This window comes from Phlebotomus papatasi, chromosome 1 (assembly GCF_024763615.1).
Source record: "Phlebotomus papatasi isolate M1 chromosome 1, Ppap_2.1, whole genome shotgun sequence".
NCBI lineage: Eukaryota > Metazoa > Arthropoda > Insecta > Diptera > Psychodidae > Phlebotomus > Phlebotomus papatasi.
The window spans coordinates 85,114,525-85,140,751 of record NC_077222.1 but is presented as its reverse complement, the minus strand read 5'-3'; the positions used below and the strand labels follow the sequence as shown (position 1 = coordinate 85,140,751).

General features: G+C 33.0%; 1 protein-coding gene across 8 annotated transcripts; it reads right to left on the bottom strand.

The window, feature by feature from the left end:
• Window positions 1-1,843: 1,843 nt before the first annotated feature.
• Window positions 1,844-24,724, bottom strand: LOC129797874 (bestrophin-3). Of its 8 annotated transcripts, none has more exons than XM_055840738.1 (11): window positions 23,528-24,724; window positions 13,516-13,626; window positions 13,241-13,282; window positions 12,303-12,474; window positions 11,852-12,220; window positions 11,237-11,368; window positions 7,622-7,729; window positions 5,261-5,765; window positions 2,834-3,021; window positions 2,478-2,661; window positions 1,844-2,414 (listed from the first exon to the last, which is right to left on the bottom strand). In XM_055840738.1, the coding sequence occupies exons 1-11, from the start codon at window positions 23,596-23,598 to the stop codon at window positions 1,981-1,983; spliced, it is 2,316 nt and encodes a 771-aa protein (XP_055696713.1). In that variant the 5' UTR covers window positions 23,599-24,724; the 3' UTR covers window positions 1,844-1,980. The 8 variants fall into 8 exon arrangements, with proteins under 8 accessions (XP_055696713.1, XP_055696714.1, XP_055696712.1 ...); XM_055840739.1 differs by having other exon boundaries at window positions 1,844-2,390; XM_055840737.1 differs by having other exon boundaries at window positions 1,844-2,390; window positions 2,448-2,661; window positions 23,528-24,712.
• Window positions 24,725-26,227: the final 1,503 nt, after the last annotated feature.

Sequence of the window (26,227 nt, the reverse complement as noted above, 5' to 3'; positions counted from 1 at the left end):
CATGATTCTTTACAATAACTCTACACATCCCCATATTCGCTTAAACATTTATTTTATTTTATTTATTTTAAAATAAAGCTAATACGGTCCGCCTCTCTTACATTGTTTGATTAGAGAAATTAGCAATAATGAATGAAGCTACAAGCAAAGACATAAAGAGAAATCAAAAATTCAGGATTCATCCTGACCCGGTCTGGTAGAATTTATCAATGCCAACCAGTGTGGGTCTGACATGCAAGGGAAGGGAGTTGAACAGAACAACTCCGTCGACAAAAATAATTCGTGATAGTGGTTAGAGTGAGCTCTTGGCACCAAGAGTCCCCGCATCCTGACCGAGGCCCCAGGAATCAGAAGTGAGGCCAAGTAACACGTCCCCTCCTGATAATCAGGGTTATTTTCTGTTTAATTAAAGCGTTTATTCACAAATTATGGGCTAAGAAAAAATACCTCTTTAGATTATTTATTTCCTATTTTCCGGTAAAGTAGTAAGAGAAGAGCACCAGCCGCACCAGCGATCGGCAGTGTTCCTCGGATCGTCGGCTTAATACCATATTGTTGCTCCAAATTAATTTTTTTTTTTTAATTGTTAGCTACTTTTTACCATTTAACTCTCACAAGAATACAGTGGATTAACTCAGATTTAATTTACAAAACCAATTTTCCCTGAGACACCTGACTAAATTCCTGACGATCCGAGGTACAGAGTGCAAGATTGCAATTACACATATCTTTATTAACCTATTGTAAAAATTAAAAATTCAAAAGCACAGATACAGTTAAAGGGATCACTAATGTATCAATTAGCATTCTTAAAAATACCAAATAATGTTTTGAGGATTATATTTTCAACTAAATATGGAGCATGTCTCTTAACATTCCGATCCGGGGTACTCTTTCCTTATATAATCTAATAATTATGAAAACTAAATCCCTTATCCGAAATTCATCTGTTTGTTCTCTTCAAAACGATTCCTATGATCCCCTTAAAAATACATTTATTTGTAATCGAAATAGAATAAATTAAAATTTGAGTAAAAACTATAACTTTTATTTTAATAAAAATTTCCTGAGTCAGCATTTTTTTAAGAGAAGGGTACCACGAATTGGCATATTAAGAGAAATGACCCATATTTACATAAAAAAATATCTAAAAGCATTTAACTCTTTCTTTGAACTTAAATTTTTAATATTATTATTAATCGTTTCGAGATATTTATTGCAAGGTAATCATTTTTTTACAATGCGTTATATCCCGTGTTGGAAAAATCTGCGAAGTCCATTGTAGACCGCCCAGGAGCGCCTTCCCGTAGTATGGTGAATGCTTCTTCCATGCTCCCGGAGTTGTTGGGCGAGGCGGTGCATTTTTATTACGTTATATCACAGTGAAAATGTCTTTTTCTAAACATTCAGATCTTTGCACCGGGCGGGACTCGAACTCACAACAGTGAATCGAGCCAGGGAATCGATCCGCCCAAGAGTCAACGGTCTTGCCTATTGCGCCACTGATTCCCCAATTTTTAATATTTACAGAAATTTATAAAAAATAGGTATAATTTCGAACATAAACTACATAACACGGATCGTTATGTATCGATCCGATGAAATCAAGTGTATCACGGTTTCATAAATTAAATGTGAACTAACAGAATGCATCCTTGTGATAGCTGATTACAAATTATTTTCAACGTATCAAAAATATTAATTTTACCGACCCAAAGACCCATCTGGTGTATGAAGGTCTCACTAGATTCGTGTTTAGATCAGAATCCAATCCTTTTCCGTCAAAAATCCAGCGCTTTATAAATTGAACTACAAAAGCATTTTTTTTTAATAGTCAGGACACTGAATACTAAATTTCATTGTTTATTTGTGAAAATTCCTACTACAGATATGATAAAAATAATATTCTTGGGGACAATAACTCATAACAGGATCTATTTACATACTAATCCTAAGGGAGCTCCTTCAGCATCTTTTCTTCTAAACATACACTTCTCCAGTCTTACTGTCTGACTTCTTGCCCGTGGACCGGACACTCTCGGCCGGCTTGAACAATCCCGCAATAGTCCCCGTAAAGGTTTCTAATGTTGAATGCGTTGAGTTGGTTGTGGCATTACTGCTTTCTCGAGATAGGGTACCCTTTGTTGCTGTCGCATCAACATTATCCGTATCGCTTTCCGTTAATTCGGTGATAATCACATTCGATGAGCTCTTCGCAAGACTCCTTGGCAAAGTGGCCACCTTCATGCCATTCTCTGTGCTAGTTAGACTTGTTGGGAATACAACAGCTGGAAGAATAGCTGTACTGTTTTTCCCAGTTTCGTCATCAGCTGCAAACGAAGCGAGCTCCGTGATGTTGCTAACGCTAGTGTTGTTGTAGGGCGATGTTCCTGAAAGAACCACAACATGCAAATCTGAGACTTTCATTTTTCTCCATCTACATCTACCACTTTTGTCCACAGGCTGATAGTACCAACCTGATTGCTGAAGATTTGACGACAGGATGGATTTGGCCAAGGCTGTCGTTGCGGGATTGCTTGTGTTAAGGCTGCTGTTTACCGAACCAGATTCCAGCTCTTTGATCGGCGACAGCAATAACGTGCCAACAACGGATACATCAGAGTTCATCGCTGGAGCATACATTGAAGGAGTAGTAGCGAGCTGAAAATGAAAGCAAAGCAAGGTAAGAAGTCTTTTTTCTATTTGTTTCTTGGAGGTTACAAAAGTTTTTTGTAACCTCCAGAGTTTTAAAATTTTGAGCGAATTCTGAGATTGTAAAGCCTTCCATGAATTTCTAAAGTGATTATTCGAGATCAATTGGTACTTTGATTACCTGTTGAGCCATTAAAGCTACTCCAGATGCAACTGATGTCTGATTATTGGATGATGTGGGTGTCATTGCAATCGATAGACGATTTTCTCTGTCCATAACTTCCTTCGTTACATCCGGCGTCGGTATACGCGGTCTATTTCGTGGAGGTGCATTTGAAGCAACTACGCCATTTAGGCTCAATTTGGAACCTACCAGAAAGAAAATCACCCAAAATCAATTAAAGCTCCCTTGTCATTTAATCATTAATTAATAAGTGATACCAAATTTTTACGCATTATGCTAAAATGTTGCTCAACTGGAATTTAAATGATTGTCTCATTCAGACAGTCCAAAAGACTTATCAAGAAGTTATAAAGAGGATGGAACAGGTTTAATACAAAAAAAATGTAAGAAAAATTCCAATGTGTAGTCATGGGTTTAATTTATCAACCATTTGGTATAAAAAAAATGCTGTGAGCATATAGTAAAAATCATCGAATGCGATCATGTAATGATAAATGTGAAATCTTCCTCTGCACCGTCTGCTCTTTTTGTGTGTCCATCATAGAGATTTAAGCGGATATTCGCCAATCAGTGGTCAAATGAAAGTCACAAGGTTGTGCATGGTCCATTGATTTAACTATATCCACTGAGCACATAAGCTCGAATTTGATGGATTGGCGACAAATCAATCCTGTTACACAAGCGTGCAAAATTTCTCAACAACTTTTTTGGGAGATTCCCAGAAACTTCATCCATTTCTATTTGGAATTGACAAAAAGTTGTAATATCTGTTTTTGCTTTGGGTTTCTTGAAAAAAAAACTTGAAATTAAAGGTGTAGATTGTAGGTATGGAGTAAAAACTTGTTTATGTTAGTCAAAAGAGAATCTCTCAACTAAGAAGTTTATTGTTAAAGTTTTTAATACCTAAATAAGTAATTGCGTTATAGAAATCGAAAGTTTTCTCAATGCTTTTTAACATATAAGTAATTAAAGAGCTGTTTCTAGAATACCAACTAGTTGATAATATTGAATTAAGTTTTATTACAAAAATGTAGAACTGGATTTATTTGAGATTCTTTTAGGGTCGAAGAACGCCTATTGGCAATTTCGTGAAAATATTAGGGGAGACTGGGGCAAAAAGTCACAGAACGGATATTTTATTTTTTTACAAGCTTTCCGAGCACCTCCAAAATTTCTAATTAGCACAGTTTTATAGGAAATTTACCGCTCTAGAACTATTTGAAAGTCATTTTCTTCTATTTTGTAAGGAAATATATTTATCGAGCCGTTTTCTAAAAAGTAATTTTGTGATCATTCTCAAAAATGCTGGGGCAAATAGTATCAGGCAAAAGATATTATCAAATTTTGATTCGTTTTATTACGGGATTCCGTAAATTTAAGTAAAATACCTAGATTACATATTTTCATAGGAAATTTATTCTTCTACACCTTTGTAAAACACCGTTTTCTCTATCTGAGCGAGAAAAGCGCATTTTAAGCTAGTTTACAAAGAAAAACACACACAAAAGACTCCAAATCGTTTGACCAATGCAAACAACAAGCGGCGACACATAGCATTGACGTTTCTTTTCACCGTGGGACATCAGAAATTGTTTCTGTTTTTGTTACTTTTTGCTCCATAGCTTTTGTTACTTTTTACCCCAAGTGGTCGTTTTTAATAAAAGGATTTCTGGAGAAAAGAATCTTTGTAAAATTCTGAAATAGATAGCGGATTCGTATTCAAGGAATATCCAGATAATTTGGGAAATATTCACCAGTGCATCAAATTTAATATAATTAGGTAATAATTGATATCTTCTGCATGGAAAATATTTCAAAAATAGGGCTAAAAATATCAATATTTTTTATTTTCTAAATTCCTTGTTCAAATTCTAACAAACTTACGACATTGAAGAAGACCTATGGAGGCTATCTATGGAAAAAATTTGAGCCGCTATCTTATTTATTTTGGAAAATATTGAATTTTGAAATTTTCGATTTGTGACCTTTGCCCCAGCCTCCCCTATAATTTATTTAATGTTCTAACAAAATTCAAGTAACATGACGTATTTTCTTTAATATTTTCCTACAAGAAGAGGTAATGCAAATTTTATATACCAAATAAAACTAAAGTAGGAATAATAGGGAGAAGTGGGGCACCATTAAAATTGGGATTTTTCTTCTATGTTTAAATGGAACTGAGCCATATCATAATGTAATTTATCTTCTCAATCTATATGTGCAGCAAAATTATATCACGATAAGGCTCAATCTTATCTAAAAATAGGTGAAAAACCCCAATTTCAAAGGTGCCCCACTTCTCCCTAGGTACTCTTTTAGTATATAGTCTACTTTCACTTTGTCTTTAATGAATTTGATTTTAATTCTTCATTGACCTTCAATTGAAACCGCAACATGTGCCATGACTTTATGATAGTGACTCACTTTGTTTGATAAGCTGCCTCCCACTGCGACCAGACTTTCTTCCAACGAGTTTCTCATAGAAGCTCATTTTTTGCTGTGCTGGTGCAGTTCCTTGAATTTGCTGCCCCAGGGCTGCTTCAGGACTTGAATAAACAGAATTGTGTCTGTTGCGAGTCATAAGTCCTCCAGATGAATATGCAGTGGATGAACTTCTGGCAGATCCCATTCTCGTTATCTGACGACTGAACCAGTTCTTTCGACGCTCCACCATTGGTGTGTCAACACTTTCGTAATCGGCATAGACATCATCAGGAAGGTGACGATTTTTGCTTGGCACGATATTGGCATAAACTGCATCCGCAGGCTTGACTCTGTAATTCTCAGCTGATCCCTTCGGCTCGTGACGGCGATAGTGTTCAGAGGCTTGAGTGTAAGGTAAATCCTTGGGTACTACCTCTTCCCAATATTGATCCTTGAGCAGTTCAGGGTGTTCTTCGTGCATCTCATCGACAATCATGTAAGACGCCTGAAAAGATCAAATTCACCTGGTGATCATGTAAATAAGGACAGGAATGTTTAGCAATTGACCAAACATGCAACACTGTTTGTATTTGTGTCACATAATTTCCGTGGAAGCAATATTTTCTTGCACTTGAAGCTCAAGCACAACAATTTTTATCGACTAACTTTTTTAATGGACGGTTTAACTAATCATGCGGAATTACTAAGAAAACACATGTGAAAAATTATTTGCATATTGTTTGCCAATATAACAAAATACTGAGGACGGTTCTTCATTGGAAAAATCAGCTGTTATTCAGGGATTAAATGAATATGTGGTAGTCTAACTAATTTGCGTGGTTCCTCTGGCAAATTAACACGATTACGGAGTATTCTTCACAAATTATTGGTACAATGTGTGAAAATTTAAAAATACCACATTGTATTGAAAGATGATCCAATGTTTGTGTAGTTGTCGATTCTCATGAATATCTCGGCTTAATCATAAGATTGCAAATCAAATGAGCGAAAAGCACCAAAGCCACTCTCCATTCACATGATTAGAATCCAAAGAATTGCACTGAGTGATTCATGTAGATTTAATTAGAATGATTTTTCAGCAACAAACATTCATTATCTATAATCAAATAATTTTTTTCAATCATAAAAGAATAACTTTTGTTCTTTGTATTCTTTTCAGAAAATCTTCACAGCTGCAACATTCGATAACTCACCTGAACAAAGACAAGTGCAATTATTACAAAAGTTATATCTTCAAAGTTTCAAAGGAAAACATTTTTTTTAAGATACAAGTGCCATCTGTGACAGTCAGTGCGAAGTGAATACCATTTTTGGTCCTTCGAGCCGTTTTACACAATTTTTATCCTAAAATAAGTGTGATTCCAGTACTGAAATTTTCAAAATAAGACGTAAATCGAGTACGTAAGTAATTAAAAAACAACAATTTAATATTTATGTAATAGCTATTTGCTGCACAGAAATTTTTAATTTTTTTCTTGTGCTGAACATTTATCAATTAGATATTTTTTAATTGGTCAAAAGTGTAGAACCTGCACTATTTTATCCTCAAAGCACATTGAACACTTCGCAAAAAGTAGCTTCAGTGTCAAAACCTCGATCTTCCATCTGAACTACATTTTAACAACTCTGACATTGATAGATTTTTCTATAAGTGACGTTGATTCAAATTTTGCAAGAATAGAAAAAAAAACACGTTAGAGGTTTTCCGAAAGCGAAGAAATAGCAAAAAGCTAAGACTGAAAGAATATCTGTCTATAAATATTTATCTGTATATTTTTGAGATCATACAAAAAAATCAAACACGTGCACGAATTTATCATCAGAGATTATAGAAAAAAGCAGCTGGATGATTCTATGATATTCTTTTTTTTGTGACGAAATCTCCTATCAATTCGTATTTGATACAGTCAAAAATCCAAAACGCTTATTCATTAACAGGTTCGAAGAGTATTTTAATTTTGAATTGTTATTTGCATATTATTTCGTTTTTATTCCTTTCGCTTTCATCTATTTTTTTTCTCGGGGATTTTTTAATCGTCTCGTTAGTGAAGTATGGCCATTTTTGAATCTTTTCATACAGTACAATATTAGACTTTTTTTTTTCATTAAAAATTCAACAATAGCTGGTTTAATGGCACATGAATCACATTAAATTGAGAAAGTCATTGAACATCATTAGAGATAATGACGCATGAAATTATTTTAATTAAATTCACTAATTGCTTGCAGAAATATTTGCACACAAACTGATACTGAAATATTTTTGTTGACTTTTTCGGTACCTTTCACAAGTCATATTTTCTGTGAGATGACAAGTATTTTAAGCGATTTCTTATTTACCTTGATATGTCTATCAATCAACCAGTTCAGCTCAATGTCGTCGTCATCCTCGCCAAAGGGATTAATTAAAACTTCGGCAACTTTCAGCCAGCCAACATAGAAGCAAAACTACAAAGAAAAAAAATAATATCAAGAAAACAAAAGTTTAAAATTTTTCTTTAAGACAATCACCTCAGAGAGTGATTTTTTTCCACAGAAATTACTATACACAGGTTGCAAATTTTGTTTGGATTACCATTAAAATGCCAATATATGGCTGGATGTTTCGAGGAAAAAAAAAGAGAGAACTTCACGGTTCGGCATAGTATTTATTACGTCTGAGCAATTTTAATTGTATGGTACAAATGGTCGAAGAGAAATGACTTAGTATTCCGTCGAGAAGTGATGATTGGTAAAACGTGCAAAAATTTTATTATACAATTTTTTATCACCTGTAAAATGTATTTATTGAAAAGGTTACAAAATATCGCACTCATCGCTTGAGTATTTTTTATTTAGTAGTTGGCAAAAATATTTCAAACGCTCTAAAGAGTTGTCTGGGTGATGGAAAAGCTGTTCCTTACAAGATTAATGAGATGAGAACAGTTAATTTTGCACGTTTTACACTCACTACTGAATAGACACCTTGACACCATGCTATCTGATACAATAAGACTTGATAGGTACATACATTAAATTATAAAATACATTTCTGAGCATTTTGTTATGTCTACCTCGAAATGATAACCAAATTTGATTGCATATGCTTCTAAAAAAAATTTATAACTTTTATTATTGGCCATATTTTAGAATTTATGGCATTTCTGACAATAGAGTCGTAAAAGTGTCAACTTTATTGTCATTTTAAATTCAAAGTATCCGGCTGTTCTTTTACGGTTTCTAACGTAAATTTTACTACCTCTATGCAAGTCTATGAAAATATTACGCTAAGAAAAATTTATGATTTACGAAATTGTAGAAAATATACAAAATGTATTACTTAATACTTCTTTTTCTATTATTCATGTACATAGATATTTTATGTCAAAATCTATTGAAAGATTTTATAAATTACCATTATGCATAGACATTTTGTTTTAGAATATGCAACTAGCTTCTAAAGTCTTGGTGATTGCCCATGGTATTAAATAATTATCTCGGTATTGAAAGGACTCCTGCAGATTAGGTCGTATTTTGGTAAAAATAGTCAGTAAAAATGTAAATTGGTGTGTAATGAAACATTATAGAGAAAGAGAAAATTAACAAGTTTGTGAAGTATTTTAATTTTTTACTGATTTAAATGGACCTTTTTTTACCAAAATCATTTACTGCCCATTTTGAAATATTTATGCCTCCGCCACAGCTTTTATATCAGTAAAATTTCATGAAAGCGAAATTTGCGTCCCCTTCTTTCTATAAAGATTTGAATAAGTCTATCTCACTCTTTCGGACTCCAAATTACACAACTAAATTTAATTTGGTGTGGTGTGATGTTAAAAGGAAGAAGAAGAAGAGTGTGAAAGAATAGAACAGACATATGCAAAACTTGTAAGAAATAAAGGAATGTGAATCTAGACTTTATGAATTTTCCCTGGTCTAAAAGGTGTGCCGGAGCCATTACTGAGCAAATTTATTTTTTTACTTAACAAATTTACTTATCTTTTTCACCAAAAATGTTTTTCCCGTTTAAAATTGTGTAGTAATATTTTATTATTATTATTATTTTTAATTTTAAAGTGAGACTCCAATTCAATAAAACTTTAAAGTTGAAATTCAATTAAAAATAATTTTTACAAAATGTGAATCGGGAAACATGTGTAGCCCCATGCCCCAATTAAACAAAATTGGGTCCATAATAAATACACTAAATTTTTTGCATATTTTTTAAAAGAAGCTGGGAAGTTATATCTACAATTGTTCTGTCTATCTAAACAATGTTACGTCAAGGTCCAATTTCTTTCAAATGCGAAAAAAATCAATATTAAGTCATTTTAGCGTAATTCCACCTCCCCCTAACCTAGTACATATTGTAGTAATTTAAAAAGTCTAATGACTACTATAAATAGACTAATTTTTATCATTAGACAAACCGTGCAGTGACCACGAAATAATCAACCGAGAGCTTCGATCTTAGTTGCTCCTTCTTCTCCCTTGAACTTTTCCGGCTACAAATAATTGCATTACCGTAATACGGGTTTCAGACCTAAGGTTTAGCTATATGGCTTAACTTCTCCAATTTTTTATCAATTACTATTTTTTGGAAAAAAATAACTTAGGATTGGATAATTAAGGACAAATGACCTATTAGGATCTCAAAAAGCTATAGAATTGCTCGCAATTTAAGATTTTGAGACATTTGGGAACTGGGCTAAACCTCTATTCTGAAGCCGACCTAAGACCTTCTTATTGAGCTCAAAAAATATATAATATCCCTGCTGGATCGCTTTCTATTTTTAAAAAGAGATGCATTACATCTCAATTAAATTGCTAAATATTTGAAATACTGATCTAATATTATGTATTAGTTAATAATTTTGAATTAATAAGTCTATCGAATCCCGATGACGTGCGATTCTATAATAATGTGAACAGTTATTATGTTCTGTTGTATAGGAATTGAATTAGTGAATTAAAAACACATACATTTTTATCTTTCATACCTGTTCTGAATTTTGGAATGTTTAAAGGATATTCTATTCATTCAGAACTTTTCCGAAATTCTACTACTTTATATGACAATTGGTATATTTATATTGACTGTATATGAAATGATTTTATTTTAATAATAATAATATTCCTGCACAACATCTTACAAAAGAACTAGACTAGACTGCCTCATAAGCCACACATTGATTCTGCGACTAAGGACTGAAGGTTTAGCCCAGTTCCTGAAGATCTCAAAAATTTGAATAACAAGAAATTTTACTGATTTTTCAAAATTTGCCCTATACAATAATTTCCTCGAAAAACATTCCTGATAAGGAATTAGCGGAGTTAAGCTAAATGGCTGAACCTTAAGTCTGAAACCCATATTACTGTTATTGTTTTCCTAATCTCTGATTGGATACTTAATGAGCTCTGCTCCTAAGGTTAACCTCAGAAGGGAAATTAAGGGTAGAGCGTCTTTAACGTACTGTGTGGACTTGCCTAACGATAACATACTCCACTGAGTATCCTTTGGTTGATCGTTGATATGTCTTATGATGTTTTGTACTATGAACAGTCAGTTATTAAAAAGCAGGAATCGTCTAAGTAAATGGTCTAAATACATCCTTAACGAAAATCCCAGAGTTATCCTTGTTGGGCTTTCCCAAGATGTGTTCTAGTGCTCGTTTTCTAAATTTTCCGTCAATTAATTAATGTCTCGGCCTTTATTTATGTATCTCACAAACTGTAGTTCCTATACAAAGATAGGGCTGATAACCCAAAATGCCGTGAAATCAAGTACACTGAAATCTACTTGGTTTCTAATCAGAAAGTTTTTAATGCTAGGAAAATCATGATGATCTAAAGGAAATACAAACACGGGACACCCTTGTAACATAAAGTACATGCCCTAGCATTTAACTCATTGAATATTGAATTTGCAGATTGCGAAAACTAAATTAGTTAATGCTTAAATTAGTAAAAACTTACTTGAAGGGCTGTAAATAGGGGAAAATAGAGATCAGGATCTTCGTATTTTCCTACAAATCCATCGATATGAGGTACCATCTGACGACCCATTAGGGCTGCTATGAAATATGAGTACAGCACAAGAGTGACGACCTAGAAGAGTGCAAACAAATTTCATAAAATACGCATCATGCAAATTTCACCAGTAAATCAATTTGTCTAGTTAAACATGTCAACTGCTGAGTGATTTGATAATTCAATTAAAGGTGACGATCCGTTTGCATAGCTTGACCCAAAGACGAGAGTCACCACAGTACATGAATTATAACAATCGCATGATTAATTTTCTATATATAGAGACTCTTGCCATTCAAAATAATGAATGTGAGAAAGTTAGGCAAGACAAGTTAGCAAGTATTAAATTACACAACACACTGTGAATAGCGTGGTAGATGATAGAGGTAAATGGAGAGTTGGGGAGTACCCCGTTTGATAAGTCAGTAAAATAATCATCTGTTAGCGTTTCAATGCCACTGATACGCGGTTTCTTCTCTACGTCTTCTCTGATGCGAGAGAGGTGAGAGATTTGCTAATTTAACCTAAATAGGTAAAGTCAAGTGAAAGATTTGTTAGTACCTGTGTATACACCAATGGCACGCAGACGGTGTCATAGCCAATTAGAGCACCTAGGCGTCTTCTAATGTCAGACAACTCTACAAGAAGTGTCTGGACAATATGATCAGATTGAATTAATTGATCTTTCCGCGCACGATTGATGATATTTGTTGCCCATACCAGGGGCATCCAGTATTTGGACATAGGGCTCTTCTGATTCATAATTTCGAAGATCTTCTTCTCACTCTCCAGCATCAGACCAGCATCCACGATGTGCTGCAGAGTTGGGAATCTCCGTTTTACCCTCAGTGATATCCTCTGTAATGTTATCACATATGCCAAACAGGCATATCTCATGATATTCCGTCTCATTAGTCTTCCTTGCTCCTCCTAAAATTTTTTTGTTGTGTGCAAAATAATATCGCACCCTTTATTATGAGGAAGTTTACTCAAAAATTTCAACAATACTTGCATTTCCTGGAATGGCGGCACTTATGAAGAGTGCTAGTGTATCTGGCCACGGTAGCAGTTTGTATTGCTCCCACCATCGTTTCACCACAAGACTCACGTAAAATCCCAGCACAAATGACATTGGGATACTCTCACTCTGTGCCCCAAAATACTGTCGTACTTTCTCAAAAGTCCTACAATGACACATTTAGAGAAAAAAAGTTCAATTAAATGCTAAGAACCACCATGAATGTGACAAACGCATCGGAAAGCACTAACAATAGTGCTTGCAATGCATTTAATTACAAATAATATGGCATAATGGAGACAGAAAAATATTAATACGATTGTGAACAACAATTAACATAAATTCTGGTTGTGTGGCTTTTCAACATTTACTGTGCATCTGTTGATATGAATCAGCGAGAGTGTCACTCAGTACGACGTACAGTGTCTAAAATAGTGATACAATTGGTTGGAATTGTGGCAAGTAGTACATTTTGAAGAACGGATTATGTTGATTTTACTTTCCGCTATATTCTCACAATTAAGAGAATTTCTTGTAATTCAAAAAGCTTTTCTTTAATTTTAATTTTGAATTTAATAAATTGCATCAGTATTTCAAACAAGACACTGTACACTTTCGACCTTTCCTAGTGAGGAAAATATTTTCCGCAACTAAACTATGTGGAAAAATATTAAGAAAAACTTATCAAGTGTTGAGGTACAATTAAATGAACATTAGTCATGAGAGTTCAGTAATAAAAAAAAACTAGCATAACAAACAACAAAATTGCAAATGAAAATTACAAGACATCACTCAAGCTACTTGTGAAATATACTCACACATTTAAGTTGTGCATCAAAATATAAAATACAAATTTCTACAATTGATTTTGATTTATCTAGAAAAGAAACCGTGCTAAAAAAAAATATGCAATTTTTCAGTAGAAGGCATACCTAAAATTATGATAGAAGTACACCTGAATTTTATGCATCATGCTGAAATTATTAAGAACCAATAATAGTTATGATTGGAGAGATCGTCTATTTCTCAAGTAGCTCAGTCTTATTAAACAGTGAGGAGATCACTGAAGTGCCTGTCCTCCTGACATCTTGCACATGCAGTAACGATTTTTATTTAGAGAAAACTTTGTTAATTGGAATTCCAAAGCAAAATCCTTTCACTTCTTCCCCGAATTTATTTTGTACAACTACAGCTGAAGCATATTTACCTCTTCTGATCGTCATTCAGACCATATCTATAGGTGAGATTAATTGCATAATAAATTCCTAGGTAAGCCAGCAACTCACGCCACACCAATTTGTACACGCTGCCTCTCCATCTGGAACATAGAAAACACAAGTCAGTTTATCATTATTCATTTTCAAAACAACTGAGAGTGAAATTCTAGCGCAAGAATTTTCAATCTTTGTTCATTTATTTTTGCATGAAATTTTTTTACAAACGAATATGTTTAGAATGATATTTATGAATCTAGATTAATCAAAAAAATTTCCATCTTTTCCAATTAATGGAAGTTTATCAGTAGTTGTACGATTATTGACTTTGAAAATTTTGTGTTTGATAAAGTATTTCAATGAATAAATTTAAATAAATTGCTTCATTGAGCCAGAAACACTTCTGAATTCACAAGATGAATGGAAAATTTTCAAATATTGAGAATAAATTTGTAATTGAAGTATAGTACTATCTATAGCAGACGAGGTTACCTATATTATATTGAGAAACGCACTCGAATAGAATTACAAGTTTGTAGGTGATTTGAAACTGCAATTGACCAAGTTTAGTAGCTGATATTCTTAATAATTTTAATTATTATGGCCATTATAACATTTCTTATCTTTTGATTAGGCTTTAACTTAGACAAAGTATTTTTCGTAAGTCTCTTGAGTAATAAATGATTATTTGAAGATTATTATTTGATTATTATTGATTTTAAACAAAATCTAAATTTGAATTTTTGAGATTTTCTTTCTGTGTTACATGGCCAAAAAGAAAAAGAAGATCATGATTATGTTCAAGTTCTACCCTGAAGAGTACTTCCTCGTGATATTTTTATATTTCCTATCTATAATAGTGAGGCAATACCAAAATTTCAATTTATTGGTCTGATTCCAAAATACCCTGTCGGACACTGTCAGGAACTGGTTAAAAAAACAAACCGTCTACTTCTTACTAAATTCGTATGAGAAATTCATTTAATTAATTTAAAATTGATTTAATTTTCTCTATAATAAATTTTATTATTTATATTAATCAAAAAACATATTAATAATAAAGTTTGAAAACTTTGCCAACTAAAAGTAATTCTCTGCATCGAGTTTTGTTGTATTTTGCAATCACAAAATGTCTATTAATAATACAATTGTATGTTATGTATAGTCCGGTTAATGTGTTAAAACCTTTCCTGAAAAAATATGCAATTTTTTTTTGGGATAGCCAACTATCCACTCCCAGGTACCCAGAACACGGAGCTTTATGCTCCCGTTTGCTCAATCAACCCTAGACTGACTTTCCTCACGGTATTATCATTTTTCTCATACTACCATGGAGGGAAATGGCATAAAATTTTCAAAAACATAACCGTTAGGGCTTTTGCAGAAGAAATGACTTAACAATTTTACGTTTATTAATTTGAGATTTGTTAGAACAGTTTTCGTTATATCTTGTCAGAACTAAAATATTCGGCACCCGAGAAAACCTTTCCATTCAAAACTCGTCAATAATGATAATAATTAATTTGATCTATTGAATATCCTAACCCAATCATATAACATGTGGTCTGTGGAGAAATAGCCAGAGTTCACATTATACGAATTCTTATGAGAACTTTTCTGCATTTGCTACCGTTACGCGAAATATCTTAAAAGTAGGGAGTAATCTCCTATTATAAGATCCTGATCCCTGTGGAGGGATAAATATACTAGATATTTGTTTAAATACCGTTTTTCTATCATTTCTGTGAGCTGAGTAAAGTAGCTGGCTTCAAATAGTTCGATATAAAAAAAACCAAATGCATGAGGGCGACCCCATTAAGTCCCAAACATTGATAGAACTAACAAATAATAATATTTTCGGTCGGGAATCTAGCTTACCATATTTTCGGACATATTATGACATATTATGTAGAAATCGAAATAGGGGCTTCCACAATGGTTATATTGCTGTTTACAGGCGTTTCGTAATTACACTTATCCATATACGGTTTTAGTAGGCTTTCCGTCTAATAGAGCTCTCTACATACGGCCTCAACTTCTCTTGGAATTACTTACAAAGTTACTCAAACAGTTACTCAGTTACTCAAACGACTGAGTTTGGTTTAACCAGCTTGATTTCATTTAAGAATTAGTTAACTTAGAACTGTAATTAAATGAAATTTTTAATTTTTTTCTCTTTAGATCTTACAATTTTAACAGATACTTTAGCAAATTTAAATTAAATTTTATCTTTAATTGATAGCAGCCAACTAAAGTATCTTAAAGCTCAAACAACTTAAAGTTAGTGGGTAGTTTAGTGAGTTTAGTATAATATTTCGGATTTGATGTTTTTATTTCGTCTCATAAAAAGGTTTGAATTCAAAAATATTTTATTTTCATAATTTGTATCACTGAATTTGCTTTTACAAATTCTAACTCAAATAATGGGACACAAGATAAAAAGTAACAAACCAAAAACTTCAAACTTGATTATCATCTGAAACAAAGGCGACCGAAACTTTAATTTTTAAATATGGATAATTCTCATAACCCCAGGGGCCTCTCGACATTTCATTTTTCCATACGTTTTTGCATAGAGGTACTGAAGACTATTGTCAAGTTTTTTCCTAAGAGAATTGATTTATCAGTCTGATATATTTCGAAATCGAGCATTAAAAGCTATCTAAAAATACATATTTCATAATGTTCGCCAAAATTATACAAGAACTACGAGCAAATTTGTTTAAGTCGCGGTGCGATATCTGCAACATTTTTACAAGGAAAAGTGAAAATAGCTTCACTTTTTATTAGGCTTGGTGAGCCCCTGCATAAACCTTATAAACATTTTTAAAAGTGCAAAGTTTTATGGTTTTTAGCCAATGAATATGGATATTAAAAATATTGTGTCATCCCTTCATATTATTTTTGTTCCAGAAAGTATGAATTTTTAATAATGACCTCTTCAAAATTTATGAAAAAGTAATTAACCGACGCGACGTAACAATTTCCCTAAAACAATAATTCGGTGATTGTCGGATCGGTAAGTTCAGCCCGGAATAAAAAGGCACCAAGAAAGAGAATTAGTAGCCAATATTTTTTTTTAGTTTAATTTTGTTTAACTTATTAGTAAATTAATTGTAAAAAGTAGAACATCGCTGTAGAATTGTTCCTGAAGTGTGTGATTAAGAATACGTGTACTCAATGAAGACATCTCTTTAGCCCACAAGAAAGATAATGCCCCAGGAATCTGACTTGAAGAAGGTGCATAGGGCACCGGAAGCTCTGAGAAGAAATTTTTTTTTTATTTTGGGGGGTGAACTTTCACATCCGACGATCATTGTATTATTGTTTTTGGTGAAAAATTAAGTGTTTCCAGAATAATTTGGAACCGTGGAACACGAATTCCATGTTTGTTTTAAAATCTTCCAAATACTAAAAAATTTACATTACACAATTTTTTTGTTTTAGCACTTTTAAGAACTTTCACATCTTTTAGAAAATAGATCGAAAAGAATATTTCTTTCGTGAAAAGTGAAAATGATCTCTTACAAAGTTTTAGAACACTTATGAGACGATCAGAGCAGAAGTGGTCTCCTTTGTATGCATTTCCCTATTAAAACAGCCCACTTCTGCTCTGAGCGTCTCTTATAAGAATGTGTTGTGTTAATTAGATTTTTCCTAAAAAATATTATGAAATATATGTTTTGTTCTGCGTTTCTATACCTATAAGTTCTAATCGTGCTAGGTATTTTTTCGGATTTTGAAATACCATAAATACTTCAAGTACATTCAATTTTTAAAATTACTTTTCTACTTTTGTTCTTCCTGATATTGTCCCAACATCCTCCATTATTTCCATTGTGAGGCCTTATTGTTCGATTGCTCGCTTTTCGTGTTTCACAGCGCACACAAAAAAATTGCACTAAAGTCTATAAAAATATTTCCCGCTATAAATTTCTCAATAGAAACCAATTTTATGTAACAGAGAAAATATATATAAAAAAGAGCTATAAATATATTTTTTTCGAGTCACAGATAATATTGCAGCAAAAACCCCGACAGTTTATGTATTTCATTCACGATTAAATTACATTAAGCTAATGTGCATGAAATATAAAAAGCAATTTAGGTGTTTTCCCCCTGGTATTGCCACCATAATCCCTGATTTACTTCAAATTAATTTGAAATTCACAAAGTTTCGCATGTCAGTTGTGGTGAGCAAAAAATTGCACGAAAAACGTCGATGAGCTTTTTGTGACTGGTTTATTTTTGCTATTTTTGCCATTGACACTCTAAATAAGAGGGACAAAGTGTCTCAATATGCTGTTTTTCTTCTGAAAGTCCTAAAGAATATATAGGTGCTAATAAAAAGTAAGTTTGTAAAATTTTCCATGAGAACTTCTCAAAGCTTTGCTGGAAAGTCTTTTGGAACAGTTTAATTTTATCATAGAATTCAAGGCTCCTTATTTTATTCAGCAGAGTTGGTTCAAAACTAAAATTTATACAAATTATTGAAATTTTGTCGCTCTACTTTACTGCATGTCACAGTTTTTCCTCTCCCTCTCTTCTGCCTTATTTATTTAAAGCATTACAAAAATTCATTCTTGCCTATTCAGCTTTCATACGTGATACAATACGAAAAATTTCAAAAGCGAATCAATTTACTGGCTCGCTACCTCTTTCAATTTCTATACAATTCATTCCATATGATGGTTGTTACTTTTAGAATTTGTATTAAATTGCACAAATGTTTGTGTGTGGATGTTAAAAAAATCACACAGTTTTAAGTTTTCTAGATAATGTATGTATAGCACATTTCCGGAAATACTGCCCATCAAGTTTTCGTGCTTCCCTCAAATAGCAAACAAGATTGATATCAGCACAAAAAAAAACTATTGCTACTAATGATATATTTAGTGGAAGAAATACATAAAACAGAAAAAAAACAGTGAATATCTTCACGATTTTTCCACAAGTTAATTGAAGATTTGCCATTCTCCTCCGGTGATATCGGAATGGCATTGAATTTTTAGCAGAAATTGCCAGTCACAGAAAATGTTCGGTGGTAGCAAGTATTTCACAGAAAACTTAATTTCTACATTAACTCGTAATTGCAAATGACTTGGAATTTATATGTGGCATAATAATGGATAAATATATTATTTATATCGAATGCTCTCGTCACGGTTCCAAGAGAGGAGCAGCACATGTAATCAATCAATTTATTGGAAAGGTCGATTTTTATATCACCCAACACAACCTAAGGCATTGACTTTAGAAATTATGACATTTAATTATCAAGTTTATCTACACCAACAATTTTCCTGATTCTTAGTTATTGAAACTGCTCAATAGCTACAGATATTCATTTTAATAATATCTGAGTTAAATCATTTTTTCACAATATACTTATTTGTTTAAATTAAGTTTATTGCTGCTAAAGTCGATAAGAAACATATTGCATGATATTCATAACAAAGCAAGTTCATATAGTATTTATTTACTAGTGAGGGTAAACTTAAAAGTTTCAAAAACATTGTTCTACGTTTGTCATGGATTATTATAAAATATTGCTCATTGAACACTTGGTCATAAAAAAATGTTAAACACATCGTATTTAATCAAGTTTAAATTAAATTATTTAATAGCGTATTGATTTTGCTTGAGGGACGAAACGGAATTATTTACATAAAATCAAATCGCTTTTCATTAATTTTTTTCATAGCAGTTTAAACGGTATATTAATTTTTGGAATACAAGATTAGGGAAAGGCTTTCAGGCTTTACGCACACCCTGGCTTTGAACATGTTATATTTTTCCCAAAACCCTTTAATGAATCTGACCTATCTATAGCAATATATTTTAATAGCTAGTCTTAGGTCATGCATTTCCTGAAAAAAATTAAGTCAGATTCACTAAAGGAATATGGGAAAAATGTTGGAATCCAGAAGATGCCTGAGAACGTTTACCAGAAAGTTTTCTATTTTCATAGCTCTTTAGGAACTTACGCCAAGCGCGGAACAAACTTCATAATTGATGATGATTTAAAACATGGATTATGACCTATGTTTGAATTTATTTAATTGTAACTTCAGACAAAATTCAGACAGAAATTGTAACTTCAGACAGTATTTGACTATCATGGTGTTCATGTGCTCTGAGTGTTGTAAAGTGGTAGTATCAGAAATCCCTTGTGACCCGATTTATCCCAATTATCTCCATACCTGAAGAAGTAGACAAACATCTCCGAATCCGAAACGTGCGTCGTGTGAATTTACAATTGAATAAATCTAAACATAGGTCATAATCCGAGTTTTAAATCATTATCAAGTATAACTAACTGACCGTACCATTCCAAACTTCATAATAATCAAGGTGAAATGGAAATGCCAAATTTTCTTTAAGTGTTATTCATTGTTAAAGCTGGTTATGATGACCTTTAAGCCTTCAAATAGGGGAAACTGGGGCACCACCAAACACGAGGTAGCATCGAACATTTCGATTTTTTTAAATTAAATATTGGACATCAAAGGATGAGACCTATATGACTTCCTAGATACTATAGGGGATGCTTGACCCCTGAATGTTCGTCATAGTCCAAGTAAGTTTAAAAATCAAAGTCACTGTTCAATGTAACCCCATGTGTTTGGTGGTGTCCTAGTGTCCCATTTTGAAAATTTCGGAGTTATATAAAGGTGATTGGTCTTGAACCTATTCTTACATGGCTCATACTTCGGTGGCAGCCAAAATCCCGAAAGCCAAAATCCCGAAAGCCAAAATCCCGAACGCCAAAATCCCGAAAAGGCCAAAATCCCGAAAGCCAAAATCCCGAAAGCCAAAATCCCGAATGTTCAAAATCCTGATAGGAATGAAATCATTTGGAGGAAAATGTTTAGAATAATTTCCCAAGACACAGAAGATTTCCCTTTGCCTCCAGCAAGCGCGGGTACAATCGTGGGAGTAGCTATAACACTTTTAAGAATTCGGGATTTTGGCTTTCGGGATTTTGGCCCTTTCGGGATTTTGGCTTTCGGGATTTTGGCATTCGGGATTTTGGCGTTCGGGATTTTGGCTTTCGGGATTTTGACCGGGACCCCTCATACTTAAATTAAACGTAAATTAGACGATAAGAAAAATATTACGACAGAGATAAAAATACATATTGTTTTTTGCTCGCTTCGTATTGATTTTGATAATATTTTCCTAAATTGTCTTAACTAATTTGGATTTTTGGATATGAAATCTTGTCTTGGGTAGTTATTCTGTATAAGTAAGTAATTTTTTCCTTTCCCCCTTACCTACCGCCATATCTAAGGTCTTAGGCCTTAAGGCCTATTTTGATTAATATCCTATTTTGAAAAACCCTTTAAAAAATTAAATACATCCATAAAAATAGATACCAAAATCATCAATTTATAAAATTACTTTTTGACAAATAGTGAGGAAAAATAATAAATAATAAAACAGGGTACCTTATGTATTAATAGCCGTAATGCATAAAGTGATGTTTGTAATGGTTTAATGTAAAGGATTAAATGCGGTAGATAACTTTTTTTTCTTTCAAAATAAACATATTAAACTATAAGGATCTAGTTAATATTAGATGCTCGGTCAGTAGATTATTTTTTGAATAACAAGAAACACGGATTTGACCTAGATCCTTCTCCTCCTTTATTACTCGGACAACGTTTCGGAGCTTTTCGGATACCTGAGGAAGGGGCCAACAAACTCCGAAACGTTGTCCGAGTAATAAAGGAGGAGAAGGATCTAGGTTAAATCCGTGTTTTGTTGTTATTCAAAAAGTATAAGGATCTAGTTCTAAAATATAAATATTTTATCTCTAGAATTTCTAGCACATTTTTTTATTGGATTAGCTTAGAACAAAAACATTTTATCTTGGGATAGGGTCAGAGGAACGTCTGTTCGACAGGGAACCCTTATTGACACTTGTCAAAATGTTGAAAATTATTTAATGTATCTAGTAAAATATAAGTAATATAACGTTTTTTCTGTAATATACCTTTTACTATAAACAGAGATGTTCAAATTTCGTATCCCAAATGGTACAGAGTAGGGTGTCAATAGGTACTGACACGAGTTCTTAGAGTGTCAATAGACGTTCCTTTCACCCTACTGAATAATTTACTTCTTCATGCTTCTTAAAGCTAAGAATTGATGAGTATGCGTTTATATGCTTTAAAAGATAGAGTAGGTAAGTAGTACAATTTATTCGCGTCTTTTCTTTTTAAAGTTACTTAATTTTAATAACCTGTGATAACTAATTTCCCCGTGGTTATCAGTTAAGTGTAATTTAAAGCTTTTATGTCTCGTTTGTTTTTAAAAATATCAAGTCATTAGCTCTATATGTCTCATGAAGTAATAGTTTTGCGGTTTGGATTTTTTTTTATTTTTAGATTTGTACAGAAATTGTGCCATAAGTTGGAATTTCATGTAATTAAATGAGTTTTGTGTCTAAATAGTACAGAGTAAATTACCCACTTTTGGTCGCTTTTACGACAAAGGTGAGTTTCATTTAGTTATAGCTTTGGTTCTTATGGGTAAATCAAGCACAGTATAGCCATGAATTTGCTCATAAATATCTAATGATATGCCCAAGTAAATTTTCTTCGACGTTTCAGAAAATATTAAAAAGAAAAAATTATATTCTTTTTGCTTTTTTACGCATTTTTTTCATGATCTCCGCAACTATTACATTATACTATTTCGATACTTCTCAAAACCTTTAAAAATAGAGAATTTTCATGAAATATTGAAAGAATTGCATAAGAATATTGTATTTCATGTTCGTGCAAAATTTATTCAAAACCCTGAATATTATTTTTATAAGCGAGGAAATATAATGAAACTTAGGGATGTAAGGTTATACCGAAATAATATTAATAAGTGATTTGATTATTCAATAAATTTTAAAGAATTCTTAATTAACAATTTTAAACAATTTTTTTGGATGTTAAATTTATTGTTTCATCCCCTACAATCATAAAATAGAAATATTATTTAAAAATTACTTAAGTTTTCTATGTTATGATGGATATATTAAAATAATATATAACTGATGAAAATATAACAAATATTAAAAAGAAATAAGGTAAAGTGCCCTCAAGTCGACCGGCTCCTCAATTCGACCGGTAGAGTTATTTATTCAATTTATTTATATTTGCACTAATATTTGGCGTATGATCTAACACTAATAGGTCCATTATTCCATAAATAAATACGAATCAGTAACAATTTTATAGAAATTCACTATCAAGCATTCAAATATTGATCACCGGTAGAGTCGAGGAACCGGTCAACTCGAGGGCACTTTACCTTAGTGTTAAATTTTCGTCTATTTATGGGAAGCAATGAGGGATTTCATTTGCAGAAGTGACTAGCACTTCTGAAACATCACTGAAAAACTTGCGAACTTTGTATTTCTTCGATGCCTCATCTTATCAAAAATAAACCCTTTAGGTTTATTAAGGGAGAAATAGTTAGCCTATCCTTAGTCCGTTTCTGTATAGGTTTTCTCTTACATTTTTTATAGTAACTATTTTTGATGTGCTGATATATATTTTTTTAAATAATGCATGTGATGTACGAACTATTCGTGCATTCTTGACAATAATTTCCTTTAGAGTCATCATAAGTTTAATTTTTGTTTATATATACTTTAAATTTTTCAAATTTTTCCATGAATTGTTCACACTTTCGAGCATTGTGCAAAGTTAAAAATTCTCTCCCTGCGTTCTTTTGTATTAACAAAGCGTCATTGATGAGATTCAGTCGTAGATCCCCATTATATAAATCATTTGATGTGATTCCGTATTGAGATATACTCCACCTGCGTTGCGATGCACTTTTTCAAATGAATGGAGCTTTTTGCCTCATATCAATAGTTTCGCTAAAAGTTGACTTAGGGTTTTGAGTAGAATGAAGCAGCTCATAGTACCCAAATTTGAGAATAATAATTTAAGAAGTGGTTTTTTTTTCAAGAGAGGGTAGTGACCGCAGTGGACTTACTTCTTGAGAATTCGCCAGAAACATCCAAAACTACTTCCATTTGGTACTTCACTAGTGTACGAAATTGTCATGGTGTTTGTCGATGATATTGAAAGGCTACAGGTTCAACTTGTATCACACGATTCCTCGTATTTCTCCCTATGTATACACTCATTAATTAATGGAACACACTGACTATCTTTAGATTTTTTTTTATCTTTCTCAATAGACTATTGATTCACGGTTCTAATGAGAATGGGCAATTAATGGCCAGATTAACATGGCGATGAAGTGATTGAATTGACTTGGCATAAGTCAGGTTGCTTCACTAGTATGCATTGAATTGATATGCAATCCAATGTATATATAGAAGGTAATTACAGCCTTTCATACACTCATTTGATGTGAAATGCACACTTTTATCTCTGAACGCACACAGAAAGGCATCCAGCTTCTATGTGCAAAATAATATTAAAATATTCAACGAGAATTTTGCATTCGTTGGTAATGTCCATTCGCGCACTATCTTTTTTTTTCTACACATTTAATATATACAAAGCACAGCTCCAAGGTATTTTTGTGATTTAGAAATTAACAATAGCTTTCGCATGGGGTCCAGGAGAGTCGAAGAAATCGAAAAAAAAAAGAAGGCACTGTCGTATGAATATCAATGTCCACTGCTGAATGCAACCATAAATCTCTGATGAAAGGCACCAATTACTGAGCAAGGAGGTTTTGGCATTATTTTTTTCTCGTCCAACTTGAGCACTCTCTTATTGTAATTCCATATCCATTTCACCTGGTGTGGCACAAAGTGGCAATATTGGATGTTCTTTCTCAAACAGTAAATGTGGCAAGAGACAGGTGGAGACAATATTTTTCACCTCTTTCTCACTCACTCTTTCAATTATCGAGGTCTGTGTTCACATATTGAATCTATTATCTGCACTCAACATGATGCTGTCTTTGAATTAAAAGTTACCACCCGAAGTCACCAATATCACAGTACTGAGGCGATGGTGCACAAGGTGAAATTGCAAGAGGCGCCCCTCTCTGCCCAGAAAATTCCGCCGAATATGAGTAATTTTTGTCACGTGGAATGCACCAGGTAGCCTACCCCGAAAACACCTTTAATCACCGTGATAATGGACAGAGGCAGTGGAAAGTGCAAGCGCTCCGAGTGACCGTGTATTCGCGCGATGTGGCTCCAACTGAACTGATTTGAGAACAAGAATCAAGCAACTTGGATGGGACGACAGACACACAACCTGACCAATACAACCTAAGTGTTAACGTACACGGAGTCAGGTGTGTGTTATTCAGGTGTGAATGCAATTGCTTGAAATATTGAGTCTTGGCTACAGCAATTTATCTCATACACCTGACTGGGATTTCTGATTGATAACATTAATAAAGTGTGGAAAGTAATTTTGAAATTTACTTTAGGGCTTATATAAAACGATATCACATATATTGTGCTCAGAAATTGTGTTCTAAAAATCTCCTATAGGTATATTCATAAGTTCTGGGATAATTCCTCTTTTATCAGACTAAGATTGATCATATTCCCCTCTTGCATCCACGTTCCTATATTTCCACTAAGGTAGACAGCATTCGACTTTCAAAAAATAACGGTTAGGAATATTGTAGAAGAACTGACTCCTACAAATAATGTAGCAAATGTTATCTTTTGGTGATATAATTATCCTGACTTCCACCTGTTAAAAATTAAGTATAATCTCACTCAATAATATAACTAGGGTCAATCCCAATTCAGTTTATTGGAGGTAAGGCTATTTTTATTATCCATCTCGGAGATGAAATTTGGAAACAACATATTTAGAAATTTTCATTCAAATATATGACTAAATGAAAGTTTCGAATTTAAACTCAATTAGGGTTGTAGCATTACTTATGGCCTCTTCACAGAAATTGCCAATTTTGCTGCTGGAACTCAAAGATATCAACTTCCGGTCTTCGGTGACCCATAACAAAAATAAAATTATCTCCAGATGTTTTTTCCTTTTCCCCTCACCTCTCTCCAGACCCTCCAAAACCTTTTTGGCAAACATTTTGTCCACACCTATAACCGTAAAAATTGCAATTTTTGAATTATTGAAAGTTAAAGATCAACCGCTTTGGAAAGCTCATTTTTTAACGGATTTGGTTAAATTTCGATTTTTTAGAAGTATTGAAATTTTGAACCCAGCTGAAATGGTCTTCAATGGTAATGAATATAGATTAAGTAGGGTAAAGTGGTACAAGTTGGACAATAATCAGTGACTCAGAGTCTGCGAGAGCGATCACATGGTCTCTAAATAATTCCTTGTGTTCTGTGATATCTTTGTGATTTGACGATATAAGTTACTATTAGTTATTGCTGCTTTATATTGACATTTTGTTTTGTGGAGTTGAGAACTTGGCTTTCTTCGGACTCACCTGGAGTTTTTTGAAATATACCTTAAAGACTTCTTTTTTTTTTTTCACTAACACAATGGACCAAGTGTCCAATTGTGGTGTTTGTGATAAGCTGGCATCTGACCATCAGCATATAGAGTGTGAATTGTGCGAAGCGAGTTATCACTTGAAATGTATTAATTACACTCATGCAGATTATAAAATTTGGTCAGTGAGGGAGAATATTTTCTACATGTGTGATGGGTGCAAAGATAATAGCAATGTGCAACAGTACAAGGAGCTTAAAAAAATGCTTATGATCAT

What these genes read in the sequence shown, in the direction of transcription:
- LOC129797874 (XM_055840737.1), bottom strand. Translation starts at nt 23,598, where the DNA reads ATGACAATTTCGTACACTAGTGAAGTACCAAATGGAAGTAGTTTTGGA. An exon ending in TGATTGATAGACATATCAAG is followed by an intron (nt 5,766 to 7,621) that starts GTAAATAAGAAA and finishes TGATCTTTTCAG; the next exon opens with GCGTCTTACATGATTGTCGA. An exon ending in TAGCTTTAATGGCTCAACAG is followed by an intron (nt 2,662 to 2,833) that starts GTAATCAAAGTA and finishes TTTCATTTTCAG; the next exon opens with CTCGCTACTACTCCTTCAAT.